Genomic DNA, 13,656 nt, shown 5'->3' with positions numbered 1-13,656 from the left:
CCGACAGGCCATGCCCTGGAGAGGTAGACCTCGCTCTTGGCCTTTTTGACAGCAGCCCCCGTCGCCCTGCAGAAGCCGTCCAGCAGTTCCTCGACCCTGGCCACGGACGGAGCGTCCATGCAAACCACGGCCACGTCGTCCATGTAGGCCAGGGCCTTCAGTTGCTCTCCGCCGGAACCCGGGAGATGGAAACCTGTCACCCGGACGTCCCGGCGGATCGCCTGCATGAACGGCTCCAGACAGAGGACGTACAGCAGGGCCGACAGGGGACAACCCTGCCGGACCCCCGACCTGACCGGAAATGGTTCGGTCAGGTGGCGGTTCACAAGGACCCTGCTGCTTAGACCGCTGTAAATGATCTTAACCCATTTCCTCAGGCCAAGAGCGAGACCCATCCTCTCCATGACGAGCTGCAGGTATTCGTGGCCCACTCTGTCGAAGGCTTTCTCCTGGTCCAAGCTGATTAGGACCAGGGGAAGCCCTCTCTCGTTCGAGTAGGCCATGACATCCCTGAGCAGCATGGCGTTGTCGGCCGCCGATCTCCCCCGGGCACCACAGACCTGGTCGGGACCCACGACTTGAGGGAGTGGCCGCTGCAGCCGGAGCGTCAGTGCTTTGGCCAGTATCTTGTAGTCGGTGCATAGGAGGCTGACCGGCCGCCAGTTCCTCAGATCTTTTTGGTCTCCCTTCTTATGAAGAAGGGAGAGCATACTCTTCTTCATAGAAGGGGCCAATCTACCCTCTCTGTACATCAACCCCAAGACCTGGGCCAGATCTTCTTTAAGCACCTCCCAAAAGATCTTATAGAACTCAGCAGGGATCCCATCGGGACCCGGTGTCCTTCCAGAGTTAAGACTCTTTATCACCTGGGAGAGTTCAGTGGTGGTGATCTCTGGATCCTCCTCCTCCTCCTCGTCCCCCTCATTGCGGGACTCCAACAGGGACAGAAAGTGATGGATCAGATTTTGATCCACCACCTTCTGATCATACAACTCCCTGTAGAAATCCCGCACCACTGTCTCAACAGCCTCTCTGCCCTCCACCTCTTGCCCCGAGGAGTCGATCATGGAGGACATTGCAGGCCGCCTCTCCTTCGTTTTCTTGAAGAAGAAGCGGCTGCATTTCTCATTGACCTCCATGATGCGGACCCTGGAAAGGAAAGGAAAGGAAAGGCACAGACACAGGAACAGAGATAAGCTGCACAGAGACTCTGACAGCCACAGCCTGGACACAGCAGAACTGCAGCCCAGCCGCCCCCTGCCCCGAGTGTCTGCCCAGCCGCCCCCTGCACCGAGTGTCTGCCCAGACACAAATTGCAGTACCCGGTCTGGTGTCTCACCGATGGGCAGCTCCGCATCACTTTCTGATGCTCGGCTTCACCTGGACAGCTTTCTCTTGAGGGGGTTGCTTTCAGTTTAGTTTTAAGTTTGACTATACTTTGAGTTAAGTTTAGTTTAGTTTTAGTTTATTTAACTTTACTTTATTTCTCTTCCGTACAGTTCAGTTGAGTTCTGTGGCTTTGGGTTTCAGCTCTCGGGACTCACATTCTGCACACAGGACAGAGGGAGGGGGGGCGGTGCCAGGGCAGGAGGTCAGCAGAAAGGCATTCCCCAGTGCAAGGCTGCGGAGGAGGGCAGTGTGTGAAGCCCCTCCTCCTGCTGCCGGCATCTGTGAGGGAGTCCTGAGAGGAGCCAGTAGCTCCGCCTCACACACACACACACACACAGCTCCCCACATGGGCAAGTACAGTCGGCGTGCTGCTGCGGAGGGAAACACAAGGAGAGGGAGAGAGAGAAAGAGAGTCACACACTCCAGCTCCTCTGCTCGGTCGTCCCCAGTCTCCTGCATGCACACTGCACCGCCAGCCTCCTCACAGACCCCCGCAGGACTGCTGCACTCCGCCAACAGGTACTTTCGCCGTTGGCTTTCTCACTGCATTTCACTTTTCTTTCTGTCTTTCTTTGTCTTTACAGATTGTAGTGTTTCCTCGTTAGTTTGACAGGATTGTTTCTTGCTTCCCTCTCCTCTCGTTCATGCAGTTCTTGTTGCCATTGTTCTTGTTGCTGCTGTTCTTGTTGCTGCCAGGCTTTTTTGGCCCCTGTGACCTGGGGCTTGGGTCCTGCCTGACCCACGCTGGTTGCTGCTGCAGTGACCCTGAGCCCTGACTGGGTGGGGGGTGCCATTGTTTTAGTTTTAACAGCCATTCTTCAATGTAGGCCAAAGGTCACCAGCACGCGAGTCTCAGCGCTCAGGCTATTGAGAGCCGTAGCCCGGGGCTTCCTGTTCGAGAGCGCTCTCAGACACTGGGCGTCTCTCAGGGCTGCACACAGCCGGGGGCAGGGAACAGCACGGCACAACACAGAGAGGGTCTGGGCTGCAGGACTGATCCCTGGCCAATGGCATGAGGGCAGCAGGTGGAAGGAAGGGAGATCAGATCTGCGCGCTTCGGCCAAGAGAAACTTAAACAACCAATGACAAAACAAAATATACTTCCTGCAATATAGTTTAATTTTAAAAACACTACTTCGGCATTTCTTCTCTCTATCTCAGTTTCTCCCTCTCTGTCACATCTCACCATCTGTCCCTTACTTACTATCTTTCTTTCACAGTCTCCCTCTCTCTTTCTCTGTCACTCCCTCGGTCTTGCCATCTATCCCTTACTATCTTTCTTTCAGTCTCTCTCTCCCTCTGTCCCCCCCCAACTCTCCCTCCCTCCCTCTCTTTCCCTTTCACTCCTTTCCTTTCACTCCCTTTCTTTTTCCTTCTCTCCAGTTGGAACTGGGACGGGAGGGTCCCGGGCGGGTAGAGGGGGCTCCCCACTAAACCTCCCTTCCGACCATGCCACATGGATTTCTGCCTCACTTCCTTTTCTCCGTTTCCATGCCGCTGCCCGGCCACTCACTCGCACTGAGCCAACTGCCAAGCACCCCCCGGGCAGCCTGTCTCCTGTCTCCTGTCTCCTGTCTCCTGTCTCCTGTCTCTCACACCCTTCCCTCGCCTCGCCCTCTCTCTGATCTGGTTCAGCTTTGCTTTGTCCTCCTCCTCCCTTACAGGGCTCTCCTCTCATGCCAGCAGCAGGGAGCCTTTGGCCAGTGATTGAGCTAGAGAAACGGGCGACGCCCCATCTAGCACAGGTGTAATCACTTAGGCTCAAAAACATTCACCTGTGCATAAAAGCAAACAATCAAAACAATCAAAAACAATAAATAAAGGATAATAAATAATGATAAGCAAGTGAATATAAAATTAAGCACAAAAGATAATCAATCAATTAACCAATTAATGATAAAGTAGCCATATATAACTTTGCTCAGTCAGGTGCCTGTGAGTCACTGGATCTTCTGCAGTGGAAGTGACTTTCTCGTGCCAGCCTGTGGGCCGGGGCCCCCTGTCCGGGCAGGGCCATGGGTTCTCTCAGCCCTCTCTCGGTGCTCCAGAGGTTTGACATGTCGGGCAGTGTTCTGAGCAGCACAATCCCAGGGCAAAGCAGTCCCAGGGAACAACCCCAGGGCAAGTCCTAGGAATCTACAGACACACAAACAGACAGAATGTCAGTTCTCACCTGCAGTCCTGCCCGCTCTCCTGGCGCTGCACTCGGAGGGCTCACTGTGTTTGCAGGTTGCCAGGCAGTGTCTTTTGTTCTAGCCAGATTAAACCAGGAATTAAAAGTCACACAGAAGACTTTGACCACAGTAAGTAGAGAGGCAGGGGGGCAAACATTCCTCTGGTACAACGCAGGCCGGTGTATCAGTGAGACGGATAGGAAGTCTGTCTCCTCGTCCTGTTCTACCCTGCAGCGCACAGCTCTGACTCCCTGCGGCTCCTCTGCTCACTGCCTACACATGCACACACACACTCACACACACTCACACACACTCACTACTCACACACACTCACTCACTCACAGATACTCTCACACACACACACACACTCACACAGACACTCTCACACACACACGCATACACACACTCTCTCACAGACACTCTCACACACACACGCATACACACACTCTCTCACAGACACACACACTCACACACACACTAACACACACACTCACACTCTCTCACAGACACTCTCACTCACACACACTCACAGACACACACACACATAAGAGAAACGAACAACCAAAATGTAAAAGCAGCGAAGCCGTCTGCTCAGAGACGGGTCACGCATGTGAGAGAGTGAGAGAGTGTAGGGAGTGAAGAGTCTGCTGGGCAAGAAGTCACTGTGCTCTCTCTCTCTTCCCTCTCAGCATGGAGAAAGTTGGTGGGCCGGAGCTACAGTGTAAGATCCCCCTGCCAGGGGCGCTGCTGACACAGTCGGGCCCAGTTCTACAGGAGAGAGGGCAGTGGGGCAGTAAGTTAGAGTTCCTGCTGGCCGTGGCCGGGCAGATCGTCGGCTTGGGCAACGTCTGGAGGTTCCCCTACTTGTGCTACAAGAACGGAGGAGGTGAGACTGTGAGGACCTGGGCCTCTCTCTACCAGCTGTGTTGTAAATCATTGACAGTGATAATAATAACCCCCTGAGCACCTGTGCCGCTGGGTTCACCTCTGGCTGGATGAAGCAGTAATGATAATATCAATAATTGTATTAATGATATTAGCGTAACCCTGGAGGGGAACTGCTGTCGGCACCAGGAATTGGACCCTGCCACCCCCACACAGAGGTCCAGACTGGCGAGGGGGTATCAGGAGGTTCCCTGCTGGTCCCGTTGTCCAGGCCATGCGCATGATAGTAATAGTGTACACAGCGTCTGCTAGTCTGCTGTCTGTCAGGGGGATGGGGTGGTGTCGTGTGTCACTCATCGCCTCCGTGAAGCAGCTGCCACGAGTCGACAGACTGGCCTGATGCTGCCGCGACAGGTACTCCGGGTCTCAGCACCGGCAGCCCCAGCTGAACTCGTGGCCCTGAGGGGAGCCTGAGTCACCAGCTGTTCAGAGAAGCTTCATTCCTCCTATCTGATGGGCAGTCAGCGCTCTCTCTCCCTCTCTCATACCCCACACTGACACGCAGGAGCGTACACTCACACTCACACTCACAATCACACACACACACTCACTCACGCACATGCACTCACACAAACACACACTCACACACACACACGCTGTTTATCCCTTTCAGGCACATCAACGCAGGTGTGGTGTGGCTCTCTTTCCACAGAGACACGTCTGTCACATTCGAGTGGCACAGACCAGGGCACCGCTTACCTCCAAGTGATAATCTTCATACACACACACACACACACGTGCACACACACTCACACACATGCACGCACATACACACACTCATGCAAACATGCGCACATCACACACACACACTCACACTCATACACACACACTTTCTCACACACACACACACACTCAACACGCGCACACGCACTCACACATACACTCACACATGCATGCACTCACACTCACGCACACACACACACACGCACTCACACAGCGTTTCTCTCTTCTCCCCAAGGCGTGTTCTTCATTCCCTACATCGTGTTCCTAATAACCTGTGGTATCCCCCTCTTCCTGCTGGAGACGTCCATCGGCCAGTACACCAGCCAGGGCAGCATCACCTGCTGGAGGAAGATCTGCCCGCTGTTTGAAGGTGAGCCTGAGAGAGAGAGGGAGTGATGGAGGGGGAGAGAGAGGGAAAACCTGTTGTACTGCAGCCATCCCGAATAAGGAGGTTCCCCCCTGGCCTGCCCTCTCTCACACGGAGGACCTGCTGTCTTATTTGTTTTGTCGACTTGTTTGTTTTAGCTCTGCTGTGGGGGGCTGTCAACTGCGCAGGACTTCAAAGGCAGTCTGTGGGGCTCCGGGGGGGGTCTCTGTTTGTCAGCCTGTGGAGGAGTTTGCACTGCCTGCCCTCTCACCTCTCACCCGCTCCCACTCCCAGCTGAACACAACTGCGCTCAATGGGGGCTCTGTCTGCAGGGGGGGTGGGGTTTGAGGAGCCTGCGCCTCAGACTTCCTGCATATTTTGGGAGTCATTTTATTTCTACAGTCTGCAGTTAATTGTAGACGTAGAAGCACACATACTATTCACTATTCAATGACCTGGTAAATACATTATAATTGTCATATGCTTCCTGTGTATGTTGTACACCGATCAGCCATAACATTATGACCACCTGCCTAATATTGTGTAGGTCCTCCTTTTGCCACCAAAACAGCCCTGACCCGTCGAGGCTTGGACTCCACTAGACCTCTGAAGGTGTGCTGTGGTATCAGGCACCAAGACGTTAGCAGCAGATCCTTTAAGTCCTGTAAGTTGCGAAGTGGGGCCTCCATGGATCAGACTTGTTTGTCCAGCACATCCCACAGATGCTCGATTGGATTGAGTTCTGGGGAATTTGGAGGCCAAGTCAACACCCTGAGCTCATGATTCATCAGACCAGGCCACCTTCTTCCATTGCTCCGTGGTCCAGTTCTGATGCTCACGTGTCCATTGTAGGCGCTTTCGGCAGTGGACAGGGGTCAGCATGGGCACCCTGACTGGTCTGTGGCTACACAGCCCCATACGCAACAAACTGCGATGCACTGTGTGTTCTGACACCTTTCTATCAGAACCAGCATTAACTTTTTCAGCAATTTGAGCTACAGTAGCTCGTCTGTTGGATCGGACCACACGGGCCAGCCTTCGCTCCCCACGTGCATCAATGAGCCTTGGCCGCCTATGACCCTGTCGCCGGTTCAGCGCTTTTCCTTCCTTCGACCACATTTGATAGGTACTGACCACTGCAGACTGGGAACACCCTACAAGAGCTGCAGTTTTGGAGATGCTCTGACCCAGTCGTCTAGCCATCACAATTTGGCCCTTGTCAAAGTCGCTCAGATCCTTACGCTTGCCCATTTTTCCTGCTTCTAACACATCAACGTTGAGGACACAATATCCCACCCACTGACAGGTGCCATGATAACGAGATTATCAGTGTTATTCACTTCACCTGTCAGTGGTCATAATGTTATGGCTGATCGGTGTATATATGGTATGTATAGCCCTGTATACGATCCTCGTCCCAGATTACTAACTGGTATATACGTGTTGATCCCCGTGCTTTTCTAAAGCTCAGATTCTTTGCATGTATGAAGACAGCTGCCACCCCAGGCTACCTGACATCCTTAGTCAGACCTCCGCAGGACACAACACTTCTGCTTCTTCTAAATGTCTGCGAGTATCTGTCCTCCTCCCTCACCCCTGCTCTCTACTCCTCCTGCGCAGGGATGGGCTACGGCTGTCAGGTGGTCGTGGTCTACTCCAGCATCTACTACATCATCATCCTGGCCTGGGCCTTTTTCTACCTGTTCTCCTCCTTCAGCTCAGAGCTGCCCTGGGCCAGCTGTGGACACACCTGGAACACAGGTACTGCCGCCCATATAATCACACTAAGGGTCTGGAACAGAGAGGGGTCTAGACTAGAGACTGGCGATCATACTGTCATACTGAGGGGTCCAGAACAGAGAGACTCGCAGTGAAAGCTTAGGACACAAGTTGCTTGATACTGTGTCACAGGGCAGGTGCTGGAGGCAGTCGCACAGGACAGAGTGGCACACTGGGCCCAGGCACCGGGGTTAAGAGATTCTAGCAGGTGCAGACTGGGAACGCAGGGATGTCTAGACTGACTGGAACTGAGGGGCTCTAGAACCCAGACAAGGGAATCGGGGATCGGGGTTCTCAGGATGCTGAGAGTGTAAGCAAAGACTAACAACAGCTCCCCCCTGCTCAGCTCTAATCAGATCACTCCCTTCTCCCCAACACCCACAGACACCTGCAGAGAGTTCGACAGGCAGAACCTCACTGCCAAATGGACGTCCGCCGGGAATTCCACGTCGCCTGTGAAGGAATTCTGGGAGTAAGTTATAAATTATTAAAAATATATATATAATAATTAATGAATTGATTGATTCATTAAAAAATCGTGAAATGCCAAAGAATGTGCTGCCCCCCATGCTGTGTCCCGGTGCTGCTCACACAAGTGCACGCCACCCTCACTGTATCCCCCTCCACCCCTCAAGGAGACGGGTGCTGAATATCTCCAGCGGGGTGGACGAGGTGGGCAGCCTGAGGTGGGAGCTGGCCCTGTGCCTCCTGCTCGCCTGGATCATCTGCTACTTCTGTGTCTGGAAGGGGGTGAAGTCCACAGGGAAGGTGAGCGGAGGATGGTGGTGCCTGACCTTGTAATTTTTCTTCATGCTTCCAGCTCCCCCCTGGGCTGGCAATTCGAATCCATAACTTCCAGTCAGGCTGCTTATGTTTCCCAGCTAACAGGTTTGTAAACAAACAGTCTGTATACCCAGGCATGTCTCAGACGAGCAGTGGAAGCTATGTTGTCCCCAGGAAACACACTGATTGTCAAATACAGCCGTCAGGAATGGCTGGGAGAGTATGACCCTGTCTTCCCTCTTCTCCCTTAGGTGGTGTACTTGACAGCCACCTTCCCCTACGTGATGCTGGTGGTGCTGCTGATCAGAGGGATCACCCTGCCTGGCGCCATAACTGGCATCATCTTCTACCTCTACCCCGACCCCAGCCGGCTGGCCGACCCTCAGGTACCGAGAGTCACTGAGTTGCGGGGCTTTGGGTTCAATCTAAGATCCGGTTGAAGCTCAGGGTCAGGGTTCTGGTCAGGCAAAGGGTTCAGGACGGGGTCGCAGTTCAGTCAGGAGTGGGGATGAGGGGAGGAGTGAGGCTAGGATTTTGTTAGGGTTTTGGCTCTGATAGGGTTCAGGATAACGGTTAGGGATAGGGAACAGGCTGGGGCGTAAACTCATTTTAACTCTGGGGTAATGGTCTGGGGATTTGGGTTAGGCTGCACCTCAGGAGAAGTGCAGGTGAGAGGTTTCTGATGGGGCAGTGGCGATAGAGGTGGAGACATCGGCCCTACACTTAAACTCTCTGCAGAATATCAGCGGGAATGGAGGAGACCGGAAGAGGTGTGGGCTCTGGGTTTACTCCTCTACGTAACAGGCATTAAAATCAGTTCCTTGTTGCTTCATCCCTGCACCAGGTGTGGATGGACGCTGGCACTCAGATCTTCTACTCCTACGCCATCTGTATTGGATGCCTGGCGTCACTGGGCAGCTACAACAAGTACAACAACAACTGCTACAAGTGAGCCATCCTGGACAGTCCTCTTCAGAGCACCTGACCCGAGGCACCAGGGCAGGGCAGAGATACCAGTGTTCTCGGACATCTCTGTGGGCACAGGCCTTTTAAAGGGGGCTTCAGAATCACTACAGTATATATTTACTATGTATTTCTATGCAGAAGTCTGTCCATAAATGTTTCTCCTGATGTTAAAGCGACGAGCTGATTTGCTGCGGAATTAGTTTGACAGTAACTTAACTTCTTGAATGACCCAATTCCATATTGCTGATACATTTATTTTGGGATATTTTAATCATGATGTTGAACTGACACTGACTGGACAAATTTTATTTTTCATGTGTTAAGTAACTGCTGATTTAACACCAATCGTGAAGCTGGGATTTGTGTTGGTGAAGAGTGGTGTAAAACAGGACGAGCCTCGCTGTGTGCAGTTGACGGTTGATTCCTTATTCCCGCAGCTGCAGGTGGTCTCTCGTTTTGGTATTTATTGGGTGTATACAAGAGAAGACAGACAGTCCTCTCCTTCTTGATTGGAGCAAACAAGTTTACAAAGCAGACTGTAACTAATTAACGAGACATTTAAATTACTTACTACATAGAATTATGGTCGAATGCAGTCTGGACACAGACGTTTATAGAAAGGCAGGTCCAACCGTGGAGAACAGAAGGCGCTGCTGTCCTTTTTATAACCTTAAGATTTAGAAGCATTTCAACGGTAATCTGCGATGACTGGAGTGCTTGATGGTTTTTCACGTAGGAGGAAAATCCCTTCCTGACCCATGGAGATGTTGTAAAGAGTCGTGCTTCTGATGTTTTCCAGGGACTCCCTCTACCTGTGTCTGCTGAACAGCGGCACCAGCTTTGTGGCCGGGTTCGCCATCTTTTCTGTGCTGGGCTTCATGGCGCAGGAGCAGGGAGTGCCCATCTCGCTGGTGGCCGAGTCTGGTAAGAGTCACGTCAACTGGACTGCATTGCTGAGGCAATACCCTCTGGGAGCCCCAACCTCACTCCCTCTCTCTGTCTCTTTGTGTCTCTGTCTCTGTGTGCCTGTGTGCAGGTCCTGGGCTGGCATTCATCGTGTACCCGCGGGCAGTGTCCATGATGCCCCTGCCCCAGCTGTGGGCAGCCTGCTTCTTCATCATGGTCATCATGTTGGGGCTGGACAGCCAGGTGGGGCAGCCTTCTCCCCTTCTCCCCTGCTCCCCTGTTGCCAATTTAACCAGCTCTCGTCTGCAGTTTGAGCTTTTCTTTTTTTTGCAGAGCGTCTTTCCCAACATTCAGGGAGTCCTCTTACCTGAAGACTGACAAGGCATTGGGTCTGGTCCCTGTGACTACACAGGATTCAAGCTGACCTCTCCATCCCTCTCTCACTCTCTCACTCTCTCTCCCTTCAGTTTGTTGGCCTTGAATCCCTGACCACAGCCATCTCGGATTTGTACCCCCTCTTCTTCCAGCAAGGCCACCGACGCAAGTTCCTTCTACTGGTCATCAGCATGGTCTGCTTCCTTATCGGGCTCTCCATGGTCACAGAGGTGAGGGGAGCCCAGCCTGCGCTACACTCCACTCCCTTGGGCGGAGAGGGTTTGTTGCCCATTATAATTGTGGTTTGAAACGAGGGACAGTAGGGCCACAAAGGACTCTGCAATAGATATGTGTGCCCACCTCAGACCTGCAGTGTGATCAAAAGCAGCTTGTATGAACTAGCTTATATCCTTGGTTACCTAACAAGCACAAGCACACATTCCCCGGGACCATGGACATCCTCTGGTCTTCTGCACTGCTCTAAAAGTATTTTCTGTTGTGTCTCGCTCTGTCTCTGTGCGTCTCTCGGTGGCAGGGTGGGCTGTACGTCTTCCAGCTGTTTGATTACTACGCCTGCAGTGGGATGACACTCCTGGCCTTCGCCTTCCTGCAGTCTGTCTGCATTGCCTGGATCTACGGTGAGTGCCTGTTCCCTTCCCGCAGTCTCCCAGAGACCCCAGCAGGTCTGCACCACAGTGCTCAAGGTTCGAGGGCCGCTCCAGACAACAAGGGAGCAAGTGGGCCGACCTCAGATCAAGTTAAAAAACCAAGCATCTCGTTACGGGGGAGAAGTCAAATGCATCTTTCCTTTCGTCTTTTTGAAATATTGTTGGGAGACACGGCTGAGCCCTGCAGCCGCCCCTCAAGGGGAAACCTTTGATCGTCTCGTCTCCACGCAGGCGCTGACCGCCTCTATGACAACATTGAGGACATGATCGGCTACCGGCCCTGGCCCCTGATCAAGTACTGCTGGTGCTACATCACCCCGCTCATCTGCTCTGTGAGTTTCCCCCATCCCCGCACCTCCCACGCCTGCCTCTGTATTCCAGTCAGACCTGCACTCTCTCTCCACTGCCCTCCTTCTCTCTCTCCTCTCCTCTCTACTCTCCCCTCTCATCTCCTCTCACCCCTCTCCTTTCATTTATCCTCTCCTCCCCTCTCATCCCTCGCCGCTCACCTCAGCTCTCCTCTCTCTCCCCTCTCCCCCAGGCCACCTTTGTCTTCTCCCTGGTCAAGTACACCCCTCTGAAGTTCAACAACAGCTACGTGTACCCGTGGTGGGGGTATGCTGTGGGCTGGTACTTCACCCTCTCCTCCACTCTATTGGTGCCTCTCTGTATGATCTACAAGCTCATGACGACCCCTGGGTCACTGCGGCAGGTGAGTTGTGACAGTGACAGGGCTATCTGTGTCCCTAGAGCTGAGGACGATGAGCTAAAGACGCACATATTCACAGCTGTTTTTATGTGCTCTGTGCCTGACTGCGTGTCCCCACTGCTCCTGTTGTATCTGCAGAAATTGCGCTTCCTATGCCGGGCCTCCGCCGACCTGCCCATGAGCCGGAAGCACAAGGAAGCAGAGTATGCGCTGAAGTCCAAGCCATGTCATCTCAACGACCAACAGGAACATGAGCTGAAGCACATCTGTAAAGAGACGGGACCCTTGTAGGTCCCTGCCCCCCCACCTCCCTCCCTCTTTAGAAAAAGGGGCTGTGTGTGTGGTGGGGGCGGGGGCGGCGGGGGGCATGCAGTCAATTCACATCCTCACACTACAGGCTTTGTTGGTCTCTCGGAGGGCATTCCTTTGCCCTGCCAGCACAGGAGTGGGAACGGCACGGCAGGCCTCGGGGGGGAGACGCTATGGCAGCCGGGGTGTCTGTGCTGACCTGTGGGGACACGACCAAGGGGCCCTGTTTGTAATCCCCATCCACATCTCCGGTTACTTCATTTTGTTACACTGTCACAAATGGCCAAGCAGAGAGCACACAGCCTGCCCCAGACACAGACACCACTCTGGGCATCACTGCATTCGGCCTTACATCCACACCCCAATGAGCGCAAGTGACCCCCTTCTGGGACTACAGTGGGCACAGCCAGATCGAAGCCACAGTGCTGACCTGCACACTGACGCGCCCGCCTGAGGCACGTTGGTGCCAGCTCAGCCAATCGCATGGTCATCTGACAGGCCCTTTGTGAGGTCACAGAGGCCGGAGTGCCTTGGACAAGCCCCCTGTGTTGCCGTCCGCGCTCCCGACTGTTGCACGTTTCGCTGCCCAGACCTGAGGGGCACTGAGCCAGTGACCGATATCTGTGCCATTTTGTAGCAAAGGCATTATTTATTTTTGTGGTTGATTTGTTTAAATGGTGCTCTCTGGAGCACAACATTAACAATGTAAATCGAGGTATTGGGTGATGACAAATGTCTACATTAAGTGCCTGAATTTACAGTATATATTTCTGTTAAATCAAGTTAAACCGACAATCAGGAAGAAAAGTACGCTGAGACTCTATGTAAAGCAAGTTGGTTATTAATGTTTTCTTATGGCTGATATTTAACACGACTGCAATGAAAGGTGATAAACTCATAAACTATCTTCATACCTCCGTGTTCATCTCGTCTGACATCTGACGGCTGGGACCAGGTCCTCTCATGGGAGTGCTTCGACACCACGGGCTGGGTGGTCCGGTGGCTGAGACAGGGGACTTGTCTTCAGTAGATCCTCAATGCTCAACCCACTGTAACCCACCCCATGCCTAGGACTCAGCTGCCCCGTCCATCGGATGAGACTGAATCTCACAGTTACTGACTCTGCAGCAGCCGCAGAGGCTGATGTGGAGACTCACCTCCTAGTCCTTGTCAATCTCTTTAAGGTGAAATTTATTAATTACTTAAAACATTTGCACATTCAGTTTTCTGATATTTAAAAATCTGTTTATTCTCATAATCTTTATTTATATTCTAGTATTTGATTTGATGTTTGTTTACTTTAACTTGTTAGACGTTCACCTGCTCCCACTTTTGAAAGAGGTTCTGATTTCCTGTTTCTCTTCACTTGAGCTGTTAAAAGCTCAACACCTCAACAGCAATAAGAGACTTGCAGCAACACTGCCACCAGCCTGCAGAGGAGGGTTACTGCACCCTGAAACAGAGAGAAAACTAATCCAGCAACTTCCTCCGACAGCAGGGGGCGCTCGGGAGCCCAGTAACATCTGTGCAACTCTGAATAAACTGTGCTTCACTAACGAGATT

At 52.8% G+C, this 13,656-nt stretch overlaps 1 protein-coding gene across 1 annotated transcript; it reads left to right on the top strand.

Annotated features, from left to right (window-relative positions):
• The first annotated feature begins 1,720 nt into the window (after positions 1 to 1,720).
• Positions 1,721 to 13,654, top strand: LOC136749105 (sodium- and chloride-dependent GABA transporter 2). Its single transcript, XM_066703059.1, has 15 exons — positions 1,721 to 1,908; positions 4,253 to 4,449; positions 5,467 to 5,601; positions 7,219 to 7,359; positions 7,762 to 7,849; positions 8,013 to 8,145; positions 8,412 to 8,546; positions 9,005 to 9,108; positions 9,926 to 10,050; positions 10,163 to 10,275; positions 10,500 to 10,637; positions 10,943 to 11,045; positions 11,307 to 11,407; positions 11,617 to 11,787; positions 11,923 to 13,654. Exons 1-15 carry the CDS (start codon positions 1,736 to 1,738, stop codon positions 12,073 to 12,075), a joined length of 2,010 nt encoding a protein of 669 aa, XP_066559156.1. The 5' UTR covers positions 1,721 to 1,735; the 3' UTR covers positions 12,076 to 13,654.
• The last annotated feature ends 2 nt before the right edge of the window (positions 13,655 to 13,656 follow it).

Source organism: Amia ocellicauda, chromosome 5 (assembly GCF_036373705.1).
Source record: "Amia ocellicauda isolate fAmiCal2 chromosome 5, fAmiCal2.hap1, whole genome shotgun sequence".
NCBI classification, from domain to species: Eukaryota; Metazoa; Chordata; class Actinopteri; order Amiiformes; family Amiidae; genus Amia; species Amia ocellicauda.
This window is presented reverse-complemented; position numbering and strand designations above follow the sequence as displayed.

Coding starts and splice junctions, on each gene's coding strand:
- LOC136749105 (XM_066703059.1), top strand. CDS start 1,736: ATGGGCAAGTACAGTCGGCGTGCTGCTGCGGAGGGAAACACAAGGAGA. Junction 8,146..8,411: donor GGGTGAAGTCCACAGGGAAG/GTGAGCGGAGGA, acceptor CTTCTCCCTTAG/GTGGTGTACTTGACAGCCAC. Junction 8,547..9,004: donor GCCGGCTGGCCGACCCTCAG/GTACCGAGAGTC, acceptor TCCCTGCACCAG/GTGTGGATGGACGCTGGCAC.